The 15,836-nt window shown below is 45.0% G+C and overlaps 2 protein-coding genes across 3 annotated transcripts; one reads left to right on the top strand and one right to left on the bottom strand.

Annotated features, from left to right (window-relative positions):
- Positions 1-2,976: 2,976 nt before the first annotated feature.
- On the bottom strand, positions 2,977-9,953 carry DNAAF10 (dynein axonemal assembly factor 10; the record flags this gene model as incomplete). Of its 2 annotated transcripts, XM_084515015.1 has the most annotated exons (8): positions 2,977-3,880; positions 4,642-4,739; positions 6,205-6,339; positions 6,531-6,646; positions 7,949-8,050; positions 8,517-8,647; positions 9,482-9,582; positions 9,718-9,953. In XM_084515015.1, the coding sequence occupies 8 exons, from the start codon at positions 9,922-9,924 to the stop codon at positions 3,673-3,675; spliced, it is 1,098 nt and encodes a 365-aa protein (XP_084371141.1). In that variant the 3' UTR covers positions 2,977-3,672. The 2 variants fall into 2 exon arrangements, with proteins under 2 accessions (XP_084371141.1, XP_084371142.1); XM_084515016.1 differs by lacking the exon at positions 7,949-8,050 and having other exon boundaries at positions 9,718-9,924.
- A 1-nt stretch (position 9,954) lies between these two features.
- On the top strand, positions 9,955-14,468 carry PNO1 (partner of NOB1 homolog). The gene is made up of 7 exons (XM_084515023.1): positions 9,955-10,211; positions 10,292-10,441; positions 11,451-11,534; positions 12,111-12,171; positions 12,917-13,034; positions 13,541-13,611; positions 14,178-14,468. Exons 1-7 carry the CDS (start codon positions 10,053-10,055, stop codon positions 14,243-14,245), a joined length of 711 nt encoding a protein of 236 aa, XP_084371149.1. The 5' UTR covers positions 9,955-10,052; the 3' UTR covers positions 14,246-14,468.
- The last annotated feature ends 1,368 nt before the right edge of the window (positions 14,469-15,836 follow it).

Genomic DNA, 15,836 nt, shown 5'->3' with positions numbered 1-15,836 from the left:
ACAGGTGGGCAGGACACGCATCTTTTGGAGGTAGAGGAAACTGGAGCACACACACCTGTTGCAGGGACTGCGGCTGTACCCAGCTAACAGCGATGGGCTTGCTACCCAGCTTAGAGAGCAGCCGGGGTAGCTTGTGACCCACCTTAAAATCGAGCTGGTCTCCAAGGCAGGGCTGCCACGTGGAGGCTGCCTCTGGGAAGCAGCCCCTGCTCATGCTGTAGTCCTCAATCAACCAGCACATTGGCTGCTTTATTGGGGTAAATCCTCAAATGCTGCCATGCTCCAAAAGCTTTCACAGAGTCTTTTCTTTTGTCTGATGTTTCTTTTGATGCTGGTTTTGAATACCTTCCATACCACGGATGAACTTCAGAAGTTAGAGACAAAAGGTGATGTTTCATCTCCCTCACCGGCACTGTACTGAGGCTTCTCCTACAGAGTTATCACCTGTGTTACTTTGCTTGAAATTCAACCCAAAGCATGGATAAGCCTTAATTTATTTTTTTGGTGACAAAAAGTATGAGCTATAGACCTCACACAGGATACCTGCACAGAAAACTGTAATCACCAAGGATCCGTATGAATGATGAAAATCAGTGTCACTGATGTGAAAGAAGAGCCCCTGATTTGAAATAACTGGGTGGCACCTGATAAAAACCTGTGTGACGCATACCTACGTTCTGTTTGCAGCCATGTCCATAAACAGGTTCTTCTCTGCCAAGCACACATGGGGATGTTTTGCACAGGAAGCAGAAGAGAGCTGCCAAGCAGGTATACTTAGTAAATGTGGTCGCTGATGGTAAAGCCAAACAACCCAGCAGCACATTCCATTCCCTGCCCCTGGACCAAGCAGGGGTTTTCCAGAGCACGCCGCGGTCCTGCATCAGAGGGGACTCGTGCATTTCATCCCTGATGCGTTATGATTTTATTTAGAACACACTTCAGCTCCTCAGCCTCCAGGCTGCAGAGGCAAGGTGCCAGTCTTCAGCAAGAGAGGGGGAGAGCTATAAATAGAGCAAGCTAGGCCGCTCTGGGCAGCTCTTGGTCTGCTTAAGTTTCTTGTTTAGCCTGGGAGAAGCAGAAATTCAATCTGCTGAGGAGATAAAGCATAGAAAAAGGCACTGGCAGCAGCTCTTCTCTTCCAACCACTACCTTTCATTTTTTAGGTACACAGAAACAGCCACTCACCTTTCCTGAACAGGGGCAGCACCATCATTTGTCTACGCTTTCCTCTAGCTTAGTTTTTTGCAAACTCTCACCATGCAAGGCTGCCACATCTCCATGAAACAAGCTACTCATGAGGGAAAACCATTCCTTCATTCTCAAAGTAACAAATAAAATGAATCCCATAATTAAGCATCTAGAGGTAGCACAAATTTCATCTTCTTTGAGGCCCACGAAGCACTAAGAAGTGTTGTTTAATTATTATCATCTAGGCTCACTAGGAGCTCTCCATGAAGTTGCTTGTATAAGGAAAGAAAATTGCTGCAGCAGGCTAAGTACGTAACAGGAAATATCACCGAGAGCCTCGTCCTGCACTTGCAATTGTTTGGTTTTGCTCACAGGTACCTACAGTGAGAGCTATTTCTTCCCTCACTCTACTTCACTCCAAATTGCTGTTAAAGAGAGAAAAGCTGTTTTCCACAAACTTGTGCTGCCCAGCGTACCTTTCAGTGAGTACAAAGCATTTACAGGACAAAGCTAATGGAGCTCATCTTTAAAAAATGCTTTTTAACTCAAGTGCTTGAACCGATTCTTTGAAGTTCAGATCCCAGCTTTTCAAAGAAATCTGCAGCCAAGATTGCAGAGCAGTGGTTCCCTGTAATCCCTCCCACCCCACGATGCACGTTAAAAAGGACAACATTTAAAATAATTTCAGGATACACTCAGTGTTATGCTATGTATGTAAGCAGATGGGATTACTTGTGTCAAAAAAAAAAAAAAAGTATGCTAAATATTACACTTGCAAGCAAACCATCAAGTCTCAGGAAGACAGCTGGATCTCATAAATCTCTGCTTTCTGCCAAATCTTTAGCCTACGTTGCTTGAAAGAGCACTTGCGGGCCAATACACACCTCACACACGACACAACCTGCCGCTTGCTGAGCCAGAATGAAACCTGCGCATCCCTGTGCCACACCAGAGGTTAGAGCTGCATTTTTGACAGATGGACAGACCTCCTTACTTCTTCCTCAGAAGAACTTTCCTTCCACATTTTGCTGTTTCCTGTTCTTCCTACATCTTGCCTGTTCTCCAGCTGGTGGCAGGACCAGCACAGACACAGCTGGTGCCTCTCTCTCTGCCAAGCAGCCTCTAGTTGGTTGTCAGGAGCTGTCAGCAGAAAGCCAGGCTGGAAAAGCCATGCAGGCAGCTCACCTGGATTTGTCAGAGAGCAATTCCTCATTCTGAAGCCTAAGAAAACTGAACTTCTTCATAAATGGGCACAAGGGCTCTTTTGCTGTTGGCACGGACAAAGTTGACATTTTTCCACCTCAATCTGTTTTCAAAAACAGTTGAATACTTTTACCTGAAACTTGCATTTACACAAATAAGCGAGCTGTAGGCTAAGACCAGACAAAGAAAGTGACCAGTGAAATTACTAATGCTTGCTGAAATTAGGAAGCCCCCCACCACACACGCACAAATAGAGGCTAAGTGGGTGTGCCTGTTAAAACAGCTGGCAGCAACATACAGTGTTAAAATCAGAAACAGACTGTGGGTAAGAGAAATTACAAAGAGTTCAGGTGCAACTACAGCACAAAGCCACTTTGTCACAGCAGGTTTTGAAGAAATACTGAATGTTAAAAAAAAAAAAAAAAAAAAAAGTGATTTGGCAAACTTACCTCCCTTTTGAAAAAAAAAAAATAAGTTTTAGTAATTTTTGCTGCAAAACGATGAACTTCTAACTATTACAGGCTGTTCTTGTAAACCTACAGAAGTCTATTCCTTCCCTACATGTCCGGATGTTTGAATAACATATTTTGTTTATATCAAGACAACACTCCATATAATTTTATTTGTAGAATACAAAGTTAAAAACAGATATAAAATCAACAGAACATAAAAACTCGTTACAAAACCAAACTAAAATGGTTAAACAGTGCATTTTGCTCAATAGCTTAATTGCAATACCATCTTCAGTAAGAAGTCTACTCAATTAAACCTGAATATTTTAGTATTCGTTATGGTTTCTAGTGTATTGAAGACCCCTAAGTCACTTTAACAAACATTCTAACTAAGCACAAAGAGTTCCTATGGGGAGCACACAGTAGTTCCCATTGCACGAGTGCATGTGGACAATACTATATGCAGAAGAGCCAGACCATTCAACAAGCACCAACAGATCTGCGCTGCGGTTAAACCCAACACAAGCAATTTCAAGTTACCGCTGAAGTTACAGGCTGCGTTAACACGAAGGCACATCTTGTTTTAACGTAAATTCACATTTCCAGACGGTGAAAGTTGCGTGCCCAGGCCACTTCAAGTCATCGCAGTGCAATCAGCCAAACAACTCTAAGTGCACGTATCTGAACTTTCAATAGAAAGATCTGGTTTCTATTTCTTTAATCCAGTTTTAATAAGGGAGAAATTAAATTAGAACCAGGAGGTCTCTCCCTCCCATATTTACAGACTGCAAACTATATTGCTTTCTCATCAGAGATCCAAGTTCTCCTGTCAGACTTTGTTAAGCTTGGTAACTATCAGTACCCTCACAGTTTGGTCAAAGGCACCACAAACACACAGCCCCTTTTTGTCAGGGCTCCAGTCTAGGCTAGAGATCGGCTGCGTTGACAGGGTCACGTTCTGCAAGAGGCTGACAGAACCTGCCACCCCCATCTCAGCTCCTTCAGAATCCTTCTTGGAGCGCTGAGCAGGGTACTCGCTGGCAATAAGAAAAGTAAAACACGCACTTAACATTTACCGATACAAACACATCGTTATCCTTTTGTTTGCAAAAGACCACACAAAAGGGGCTGTTCTCAAGATAGGGCAAAGAAACATCTTCCAAATAATGAGCCATCATATCCAGCTGTATCTATAGTATGTACTTAGCAAATATTTCATGACAAAACAATGAGGTAGGAAGTTCTGAATCCTGGCACGTCTCTCCTATAGCCCTTTATTTTTTAACAGTTTGGCTTTTGCCACAGGCAAAAAAATTTCATCTCAGAGCTATCCCTCTGAAACCTTATGCACCTACTTCACTGTATTTGGGATGATTAAGTTATTTTGCTATAATAAAACATTACGACAAGATCATTACAAATCCAGGCTTTCGATATTTTTCACAGATGCAACTGCAACCACACAAAAACTTTAAGAAACCTATTTTCTTCCATTTATTACCATGTTAACTGAAGATGTAATTAGATCTTGAATATGTTACAAAAAGTGACAAGGGCAGAATTCACCTGTGCTGCTGTCAATCTCTTTTTTTTAAGGAATCAATTCAGGATTCTGAATTGGGTACTGACACCAAAATCACCATTTCTACTGTACTCGTAAGCAATAATTTTAACTTGATATTCTGAGCTTGGAAGCAGGACCCCAACTCACCATTTTCAGAAAGGTTCCTTCTTAAAACAAGAGATTATTGTTTTGGTTTCTTATTCCCCTGTTGTAGGCTGGAGAGTGATCACTTACTATTTCCAGAGATGAAGGCTCCCAGCTCCTCCGCTCGTCATAAATATATCTCTGTTCTGCGGTAGGTGCCGAACCTGCCATATGGTGGATTTGTGGGCCTAATAAGAAAAAACAAAAGCATCATACTGAAGTCATTTACAGATGAGCTTCACGAGGACACAGACTCTTAAACTGGAGTCACTTGTACAAGAAGACCCCATCCTTCTCACGGTGGACACCAGAACGTCCATTCTGAGGCCCCTTCCCCTGCTCCTGCCAGTCCCCACACAGAAAAGGCCAAGTCAGGTCCCCAGCGTGCCCCATTCCTCCACAGAGATAAGGTGGCAGCAGCCCTACCAAGGCCACCAGGGATACTTCAGCTTCTTGGGCCATCTAAGCAAAGCTAAACGGAGGTGAAGTGGCTGCAGTTCCTCTGGAACAGTTCTAGAACTACTTGATTCCCAGGCTCTTAAGACATGGGCACCACAAGGGGAATTTCAACATCTGACAACTCTTAAATATCATTACTGCAAGTGAACATACTAGAAACGCTATGCAAACACAACACACACACCTACAATTCACATTTATATCTCAGCCAGGGCACGGAAGATCGCACAGCAACAGAAATCACTTGAAGAAAAGTCTTAACACTCATACTCTGACCTTATGCATACCTGCCTACAAGTGTCCAAAAACAAAACAAAACAAAAACAAACAAACAAAAAACTTAGATGCAACTAATGAATGATAACAAATCCCACTTTCGTATTTTGATTATTACAAACTCTAATTTGGAAAATACTTCTGTGTTATCTAATCAAAATACTTCCAACATCTGATCTGCTTTGCCTGGAGATGTGTTAAATAGGGATTTAAAGATATTCAGCTGAAATTCAGATTTTTCTAATTTAGGCAGTCCTAGAGAACTTAACCACAAAAAAAATTAGTTTTTCTAATTGACATCAGATTTTGTTCACCAAAAATAATCATACGGCTTTATAAAGAACTCGCAACCTTGTGTCTTCTGTCTATGACCACTCTTGTTGATTATTTTAAGTTCTCCACATTAAAGAGCTTCCAGGGCCCTAAGTTTCCCCTACATATTCCTTTTGCTCACCCTCAGTATAGCAAGCCAAAAACCTTTGGTTCTGAAGAGAAATAATGATTTCTGTGGCTCATACAAGGTCTTGTGATGCAGGATAAAACAGCATTTGCATAGGGCTTACTTTATTTTTGGATATATTTAAGATTTGAATCTGCATGCTCATCCCACTTTGATATACTCCTCCGACATACAAGACTCCTGGACTAGGGGCACAGCTGAGTGCACAAACTTGAAACTGCAACAGGACCCAAAATCCAGGTATAAGAGGGGAAGCTTCAGTGAACGCTGGCAGGACAGACAGGAGCCCTTTTACTGCTTGCACCTGGGCCACACCAGCCACACCACTGCACAGCTTGTTCCTAGGAACCTGGGCATCTCTCACCTATCAGTAATTTTACACCTGCAGTGCTTCCAACTACTTTAGCAGCATATATTGCAAAAGTTTGTCTCTTCAGAAGTTATCTGTCTCCACATACCTTTTCTGAAACAGAAGCAAAGCCTTTAGTTGGGTGCTGAGTCCTCATATCGAAAACGTGGAATTTTCCCTCGAGTGACGTAGCCACTAGCTTGTTCATATTTACATCTTTTCTGTCAAACTCCACACTGCAGACCTGGAAATGCATAAAATTAAATGCATTCAGCCTTCAAACTAGCCACTGCTAAAAATAATGTTTTGTGTGAGATCTGTAAATCTCTGGTTATCTTTACAACAACATCACTACCAACTTGGACTTAACGAGATCACCCAAAAACACAGATACACTGAAGGTGGAATGAAACTGTAATTTTTATGGCACCTTACCCCATTCTTAATGTTGGTCTCCCATCGCAGTGACATAGTTTTTAAGTCAAACAGTTTAATGTCCCCATTGTCGTACCCAGCACAAACAACACGCTCCTCTTGATTGTAAGCGTTACCTGGACACAGAGACAGAAATAGTTAGAATACAGAAACCCTCCTTAGGCTATAAATTTCAGATCTCCTAAGTCTGCAATTTCAACTTAGATTTACGCCAGAAAAGCATTACTATTGGGACAGTAAGACTGAATGAACAGGCCAGTTTTCTAACCCAAAAGGTACAGCAAACACAGCTTCAACACTGGCAGTCTGTTTCTTTAAACAGCGTGAACAAATTCTTACTCCCCTGCCAAGCGCTGCCTAAATTGCACAGACTGCTTCAGCTGCTACAAACCACGCTCCCCGGGCAGGACAATGGCCCCGCAGCACAGAGCAGTCCAGCGGTTCACTAACTGGTCCCTCATGCATGAAGTGTTGCAGGGACAAGACTCCTTTGAGGACACGGGCATTTAGGGGGGCCCTGGGTGTTACAGTAGCCCTCAGACACACACACAGAAGCCTGCCTCCAAAACCTGACTCCCAGCAGACAGGCTCAAGGAGGCGCATCAGCACCTGGGAGCAGTTAACCTGCATGGACAGTGCGTAGCTCGGGATGGACCCGGCCTTGGCTCAACCAGCAGGAACTCAAAAGCAAGCAGAAGAAAGTATGAGGCCACTTTTCTCTCTATTAGTCAAAGCAGAAGACAAAGGTCTCAATAGCAAGGAGCATTATAGCTTAGCTGGACCTTCTTGCCAAGAAATGTCATCTCCCTACTATCAATTTTGTTATTATAATCCATGCACTTATTCGCAGTTTGTAAAACTTACTGCCTGAGTCTGGAGGCAGAAATGGAGCTAATCCAGAAATACCAGCCCGTGTACTACACAGACAGCTTGTTCTCTTCAAAGGAAAAACGCTGGGCCCAAGTGAAGCATCTCTGTCTTTAATTAGCTCCTAGCTTTGAGGATTTTCTCTTAAATTAATGCCTTAATGCTTGACAGTTGGAATTATGCTACACCAGTGATCGGCTGGCTCTCCATGCACTGCAACAGTTACACTATGTTAGGACAAGGCAGCTTGTCTGCTTTTACATTCCTAGACACACAAATTTTAAATTCCTGCACCTAGGACTGTAGAAGTACCTAGGAATAAAGCTTGCACGGTTTATCTGGGAAGTGATTGACCAAAGACTGTAAGAAAATTAGGCCAAATCCAAGTATCACAAAACAGGCATCTTTTGAAAAACACATTAAAAACACGTAATTTGATAATGCTGAAAAACAAAACCTGCTACTGACTCATCCATACAAATAACCATTCCATAACACCTTGAAATAGAGGTCACATTAGAGGGGGGAACAGTAATTATCTGGTACCTTACCAAATGCTACTGTCCAGCAGTCTCTCTTGCTCTCTCCCTGCACAGGCTCCATGTTAGCCACAGGAGTATCTTTCTGCCTTGGGTCCCACACCTTCACGGTCCCTGTAAAGGAGGGCAGGGGATTCTGTATTAGGGACACGCTGCCACGCTGCACTCATTTTCCCAGGAAAGGCCTTTGCTCTTCAGCCTGGTCATTCAAAACACAGGAGCATCTCTTTAAATTCCAGAAAGCCAGACTGGTTTAGTGGACAGCAAAGCAAAACAAAACAACAGAAATAAATTAAAAGTATGCCAAGGATGTATGTTCTCTAGCTGGTATTTTGTGTTTATTCTGCTTTGCGTTCCTTCTCTCCCACGCTCAGTGACAAGAATATCTTTTGCTTCTCTACTGCTTCTACAAGAGTTAGAGATCCCTTGTCCCAAACAAGATTCAAAAGACAGACTTCATACGAGAACCAGTTGCAACAGGTTTGTAACTGGTTCAGATGGCAGAGCGTCCCCTGCCATCACAGCTCGCAGGCTGCTTTCTTGGAATAATTGAAAAGACTTGTAGAGGTCACTAACTCACCATCTCGACTGCCAGTCACAATTTCTGGTGCACCTTCCCCAATTCCTAAGCCACCTACACCATCTATACTGTTTATGATTTCCTTATGACCTTTCACAGAGTACACTGGTATTTCAGGAGCTTCTAAATTCCTAGGCAAGAAAAAAAAAAAAAAAAAGAACAGACAATATGGCATTTACCTTGACAGTCAGGATCTGTATAAAAATTGAAATGTGAGCACAAAATAAGTGAACTCAAATAATGGGTGTCAATGTTATGAACACATTTTTGATTCTTTTGGCTGATTCTTTAGACGGGTCTGAAAGCTTTTGCTCAGGTCTGGATTCCTCTATTTGTAAAACAGTCGGGGATTCGCCACAGCAGCCCTCGGGAACGGGTTTTTATGCTGGGCTCAAAGCAAATCATGTTGCAGATCAAAATGCTTTACTGCAAAACACTCTCATTAGCTTTACTTCCAGCAACCATCTCACCTATTCCCACCTAGCTCTGACAAGTGGCCTCCAAAGGAGCTTTGCATCCACCTCTGGGTTTTGTGGCTTTCCTGCTGATTCTCATCCTTGGAGAACCCCTCATCACGCTGCATCTTTAATCTCTTTTCAAGGAGGGACTGATCCACGCCATTCTCAGTGTTCCACCAACACAGAACCAATAGCTCTTTGGCGCATGAAATACAGCAGTAATTTCTTTAAAAAGTGCTTTTTGGACACTCTTGCTTAATTGATGACTGATGTACCTACAAAAACTTATTACACGAACCACTGAGGGACCAGGAAAACCCATCAAGCCCACTAAGTGCATGCAACACAGGTGTCACATTAAGGCTGGAGGCAGCCTCCTAGAGCCGCGCACCCACGCAGCAGCCCCTTTTACAGCCGAAGGGCCTCGCTGAGGCGCTTTCGACCACGGCAGGGGCAGCACCGACCGAAGCACCCATATTTTGGGGCGACAAGCGGCGGGCCGCTTACCACACATTGAGGCTCCCCGCGAAGTCCCCGGTCGCCAGGTATCTCTGCTGCAGCGAGGCGGCGCCGAAGGTCCCGCATTTGATGGGCTTGGCCTTCTCGATCTTACCAGGAAAGCACACGCGGGGCTCAGCGGGGGGCGCGCAGCTCCCCTCAGGACCCCCCCCATCCTCCTCCCTTATCCCCCCCTCAGCGCTGAGGCGCGGCCGTTCCCGCCCTTTCCCCTTCCCGCCGCTCACCTCGCGCAGCAGCGCCAGGCGGCCGGCGCGCAGCTCGTACAGCTGCAGGACGCCGGTGCCGCGCGCGGCGCTGCCCAGGCAGAGGAGGCGCGCGCTGCGCGGCACCCACTTGCAGTCGAACAGCGTGTAGCTCAGCGCCTGCTGCACGTGCGACACCACCTGCGGACGATCCGCACCCGCACCACCCGCACCGGCCGCCGCCGCCATCGCGCCCGGCGGGAAGGGGCGGGCTGAGGCGCGGCGGAAGCGGCCCCCTCACGGCTGCTTTCCGGCGGTTGGGCCGCGTGCGGCCGTTGCAGCCGTTGAGGCGCGGAGAGCGGCTAACGGACGTCGTCATGGAGACTGAAGCGGCGCCGGGAGGGGATGGGTTCACCTCAGTCAGCAGGCGGCGGCGGCGGCGGGAGGAGGAGAGGAAGGGGGAGGATGAGGAGATGGCGGAGCCGCGGCCCCGCAAGAGGCCGGCCTTCCCCGCGCTGCCCGCAGAGAGCCTGGGGGTGAGCGGGGAGCGGGGAGGGCTCGGGGCCGGCCCGGCTGAGGCGCCCGGAGCGGGGTCCTGAGGGCTCTGTCGCGACAGGTCGGCGGCGGGGAGGTGCGGAAGGTGGCCGTGCCCGCCAACAGGTACACGCCGCTGAAGGAGAACTGGATGAAGATCTTCACGCCCGTGGTGGAGCACCTGCAGCTGCAGATCCGCTTCAACCTGAAGACGAGGAACGTGGAGATCAAGGTGGGGGCCGTGGGATGGCCGCGGCTGCTCCCCTGGGGGGCCCGGCGGGTTCGGGGCGTCCAGCGGCATAGCCGGGAGGGGAAACCCGCACCGGCGGCCAAAATAAACGTGTTTAGAAGCAAATGGTTTGTACACGTAGAATCTAAAAGCATTAAGGCTCTTCTAGAGTTGGGTGGTGTTTTTTTTGGGAGGACTTTTATAGGAGAACATTTACTTGAGCATTAAGGAAGAGCCCCAGTGTCTGCGCTGAACGTCATTTGTGAGGCGTTTCCCCGACACGGAAGCTGACTAAGCGCACATGTGGCACTCAGCAGCCAGCTGACTTTGGAGGGGGCACCAAAACTTTCGGTATCTCTGGCTTCTTACGGAAGATCCAGGAATGTAGGTTAACAGTGGGTTTTGTGAGTTATCCTGCCTTGCTTTTTCTGCTGCTTCAGTGACTATGCTTTCTCAACTTTTCCCTGCGTTTTTACTGCGTTGTGTATGCATCTACGTTTACACACCCCTGAGGTCTGTAAATGTAGATGCATACACAATTTTTTCCCCTGGCAGCAGAGGAAGGCCTTGGCCGAGTTTTAGGACAAGCAGTAAAGAATGCTGCGTGACTGCAAATGCTGCTGCCTCTCCTAGGGTGAAAAAAAGTCTAAAACTTAAAAACAAAAACTCAAATATTTGATGCTTTGCTAGGTTGGTTTCTACATGTTTCAAATACCTTGTTAATCTTTTTATTCTGTATGTTGTATTGAACCTGTCCATGTTCTGTAATCTGCTAAAACATCTCAATGCTACTGGCATCTCAATAAGTTCCTCAAGTTGTCTCCCACCATCGTCCATCTCTTCTCTCTGCTGTTCTGTGGTCTCATTTTTTTGTTTGTTTTTTTTTTTATTCAATATAGAAGGGCGTTACCTCAGTGTGTCCTCTATGGTTAGCTTTCATATCCTAACAATTTTCAAGGCCTGACCCTACTTGCATGTTCTTAATTTGCGAACTGAACTTTGTGTCTTGCAGACTTGTCAGGAGACAAAGGATCTCAGTGCTCTAACGAAAGCAGCCGATTTTGTGAAAGCATTTATACTTGGCTTCCAAGTAGAGGTGAGTCCCCAGCAGCTGGATTGGGAGGTTGGATGAACTTGCTTGAAATCTTTGGCCTCTCCAGAAATTGTATTAAGAAACGAAAATCTTCAGGGTGGTTTTCTATAAACAAGCTTGTTTGGAATTATGACTGAAGTGGGAGGCTAATCTCCGAAACTAATTCAGAATAAAAAGCACACAAGTAAAATTGTGAAATGAAGGAAATACCTGGTAGTGTATGAGTGTTCATTTTGCTTTCGTCCAAGCCAATAGCCATTTGTGTTCAAAACTCGAACTTTACTTGGAAAAAAAACAAAGCTTTTGTAGTACAGAACAGTCAGGTTGTTGTCACAGGCTTGTACTGACTCTGGTAGTAAAGGTGGGTCTGGGTAAATGTCGTAGGGTCTAAGCATTTCCAGGGTTCTCTACACAGAAGTTTTTATTTCTACTGAAAAGAAGCTGATCTAGCTTTAGCCAGCTGTTTGAGACATCAAATGGAGAAATATTCATGTGATCTGTTGAGAAAGAAAACACAAGCTTGCCCTGTGTTGTGGTGCTGTAACACTTGTGCTGATAACAAATCTCTTAATATTCTAGGATGCTCTTGCTCTCATCAGATTAGATGATCTTTTTCTAGAGTCCTTTGAAGTTACAGACGGTAAGTGGCTTCTGCTCCTGTTCCCGTAGTTGTGTGTACCATCTGCGAGTTCTTGCTGTCTCTTTCCCTGCTCCATTTGTGTCATTTATCCTTGTGGAGCAGGAAAATCTTCATGTCAATACATGGAATTATTGTCTAGGTACAGGAGGCTTAAAGGGATTGTCATTTTTTTTAATGATTTCCCAAGAAAATGCTCAAAATCTTCATCCTTAGAAGTATAGCACTTTGTCAGATTGTCCACTGATGTGACTCGTTACAGGAATTATTTTTTTTAACATAAACATCACATGGAGGAGTGTTTTGGGGAATATATAATTTTTTTAAAATTTTTAAATTCCTCCAAGTATCATGACAGAGAGGTAGGAAGCAGGCAAAGTGTTTGTTTTGCACATTACTGGGACTCCAGGGAGCTGGCTCCAAGAAGAGTAGCATCTAAACTTAATTGTGTCACTTCCACTCATGTTAACCATGTGCTCTTGCTTGTTTCTTTCTTCAATCTTAATCGCCCTGTAACAAAGGGAATGCCTTCTGTTGTGGATTTCTCTGACAGACCTCATGGTCACTTATCACTGGTGTGATTTTTCCCTTCTAGTCACACAGGTGAACGTAGGTAATATTTCACCAATAGTAAAATTGCCTTAGTGTTACTTAAAGTGAGTTATTTCAATAAAAACTTGAACGAGGGAAGCATTACAGAGGGCTGTGTACTACTGCTGTTTTACCGAGTGTTTTGTTCTCATTTTAGTCAAACCTTTGAAAGGAGATCATCTGTCGAGAGCAATAGGGAGAATAGCAGGGAAAGGTGGAAAAACAAAATTCACAATAGAAAATGTAACAAGGACACGAATAGTTCTTGCTGACTCGTAAGTATTGACTTCCTTCCTTCTCGACAGTATAATCCCTTCACTGACTTATCTTGTCTCCTAGGAACCACCACGGTTCAAGTTACCATAAACTTTGGTAGAGCATCAGTGAGACAAATATTTTAAGTGCAATTTTTAATGAACATTAATTGAGTATTTGACCTTTTGTTATGGCAACAATGATACCAGCTCATCAAGCATTGTTTCCACACTGCTGAAGAATTCCTTCCTCTGAGTAATCAAAGTTGAACCCACCAACCCTGCAACACTTTCTTCTAAAGCTGCTATAGCCTTAAGCTTGCAAACTGTAAACATCTATTTCTAAAAAGATTTAGAGGATGGGTTCTATGCTGTAGTTTTCTTAATTATAGCTGTGGAGAAAAAAGTAGTACACTGATCCAGAATGCTATACTCACTTCTGAACTCCTGCTTGAGCTATGTGCTATTAACTATGCAACCACGGAGAATCTTTATCCCCCGTTAACATTGCTCTATTTTTTTCTTAGGAAAATTCATATTTTAGGATCTTTTCAGAACATCAAAATGGCACGGACAGCAATTTGTAATCTAATTTTAGGTAAGTCCTGTTAGTTAACCTTCTCCATTACAGGAAGAGAGACTCTGCAGTTTCAGACTGCTTTCTGGGGGACTCCCGTTGTGCCCTAGTGTGTCCACAGCTGCTTTTGGGGGTGTGGAGCTTGCTGAGACTTGCCTGCTGCGCTTAAGAGTCAGGGGAAGTCAGGGGAAGACATGGGGAGGAACTCTGTTCATTCCTAGTTTTCTTCCCCCTTCCTTTAGCCCAGGGCTTGATTTCTGCCTGCAAAGCCCTCTGTATGATGCAGAAGATTTTTAGCTTTTTGCTCCTGCTGCTGCATTCCCTGAAGGATTCTGTGTCAGGGAGCAGTGCTGTTTTGAACACACCGTGAAGGAGCATTCACCAGCCGTAAAGTGCTTGGTGCTGCTCTGCAGAGCTGCTGCCAGCAGGACTGATGCAGAGCTTGTAGTAATCAATGAAGTAGCTAACCATGAGTATCTCTTACTCCTGGGCAAGTTCTCCCCACTAACACAGACTGAAGCACGCCAGCAGGGGAGCTGTTTCTGTAACGTGTTACCACATTTGCTGACTTGGTTTTTCTTCTGCAGGAAGTCCTCCATCAAAAGTTTATGGCAATATCAGGGCTGTGGCCAGCAGAGCAGCTGAAAGGTTCTGAGGTGCGGTCTGGCTGCTTTATGAAGGACTGGGGCTGGGAAGCGTGCTCACCGCACGCACAAGCTGCGCGTTCATGGGGGCTGCAGAAGCGCTCAGCCCTCTGCCTTGGAAGCCCAGAAGAGAAATGGGACTGTTTGTGCGGTCTGACTTCCTTCAGGCACACCATCTGATTTGAACAGTCTTTGTATTGAAAAGCCATTAAAAGTTGTGTATTTAAAGTGCTATACTGAGGTGTGGGTGCCTGACGTTTATTTAAGCATTAAGGGACTGCTCACGGTACATCAGAAAGCCTTTAAGTTTTGAGCCAGAACTAATCAGCATAGTTGAGCACTTACAACCACGCATGGATCAGCATCTTCCTAGGGAAAAGAAGAGTCAGCTAATGCCCAGTTTAACAACAGGCTACTGGAAGACTGCTGCTGCTGCAATGCTGTCACAGAAAGAAACAGTTTGAAGACTAAGAGGTAAAGAGCTTATTTGCACTTGGTTCTAGAATCTGCACCTACCAGGATTCTCATTCTGTTCTCAGAACTGACATGCAAGGGCAGCCTAGTGAGGCTGAGAACCTCCCAGTCCAGATGCTGGGCAGTGCCAGGGACTGGAGCACCACCAGCTGTCAGTGCTGGATGTCTTGCCTCTTAAAATGCTGCATGTGACAGAACAGGGGGCTGCAGTAACCATACTGAGTTGATTTATTAAACAAGGGCTCTTTTCTCCCGCCTTCCACCAGCCTTGTTACAGATCTTGCAAAATAACTCAGCTTAGGTCTGTGAATCAAAACAGAAAGTGAAATGAGATTATCAAAAAAATCAACAAGTAAGCATTTCTTTGTCCACATAAACACTGCAGCACTTCATAGCCCAGCAATATTTTTACAGCTGAAATCATTCAAGCCTTCAGCTCATGAGATTTAAGACTTACTGAGTTGCCTAAATTGGTTACCTTCAGTTACCTCTGAAGCCCAAGCTGTAGAGAGGAAAGAGCTTCCACTTCAAGCAGCTCAAGGTAAAACAGCGCGCTACCAACGCAGTTTGTTCGGTTGTTGCTTGTGTCATTTATCTCAATTAACTTGAAAGGTAAGAGGTGAGAGTGAGCCAAGGACACAGAGGTGATAAGCCCTCCTCCTGCAGCAGGTACATACTGATCCTGGCCAAAAGCTGTGGAAGGCAACAGGGCAGCATGCAGAATGCCCAGATAACTTGAAGACTTTGAAGGCTGCCTTTTAGGATGCATGAAGCAATGGAGGCAACGCAAAGAGCAAGAGCAAAGGGCTCCCGGGCTGCTTCTGTAAAAGGAAATAGCTGCCTACAGGGAGGGTTGGTTCCACCAGCAGGGGTCTCAGACTTTTCCCTGAGAAAGAAGCTGCCATTGGGTTTCCACCTATTTCGGTTAGGGTTGTTGTTGTTTCGGTGTGACACAGCTTAAAAAGCAATCATTCCCAATTTAGTAAGATTTAAACAAGGTATTTTATCTCATTTGGGCATTTAAAGTTTCAGGTGTGCCTTTATGAAAAACATTAAAGATTGGTCTTGAAACACGAAAAGCCTGGGAGTGTTCAGGGGACTGTCTGCACCCTGTGCCGCTGACAGTCA

This window comes from Aythya ferina (assembly GCF_964211825.1).
Source record: "Aythya ferina genome assembly, chromosome: 3".
Lineage (NCBI taxonomy): Eukaryota > Metazoa > Chordata > Aves > Anseriformes > Anatidae > Aythya > Aythya ferina.
The sequence above is the reverse complement of the archived record's forward strand: the minus strand, read 5'-3'. Positions and strand labels throughout refer to the sequence as shown.

Coding starts and splice junctions, on each gene's coding strand:
- PNO1 (XM_084515023.1), top strand. CDS start 10,053: ATGGAGACTGAAGCGGCGCCGGGAGGGGATGGGTTCACCTCAGTCAGC. Junction 13,035..13,540: donor CGAATAGTTCTTGCTGACTC/GTAAGTATTGAC, acceptor TTTTTTTCTTAG/GAAAATTCATATTTTAGGAT. Junction 13,612..14,177: donor AATTTGTAATCTAATTTTAG/GTAAGTCCTGTT, acceptor TTTCTTCTGCAG/GAAGTCCTCCATCAAAAGTT.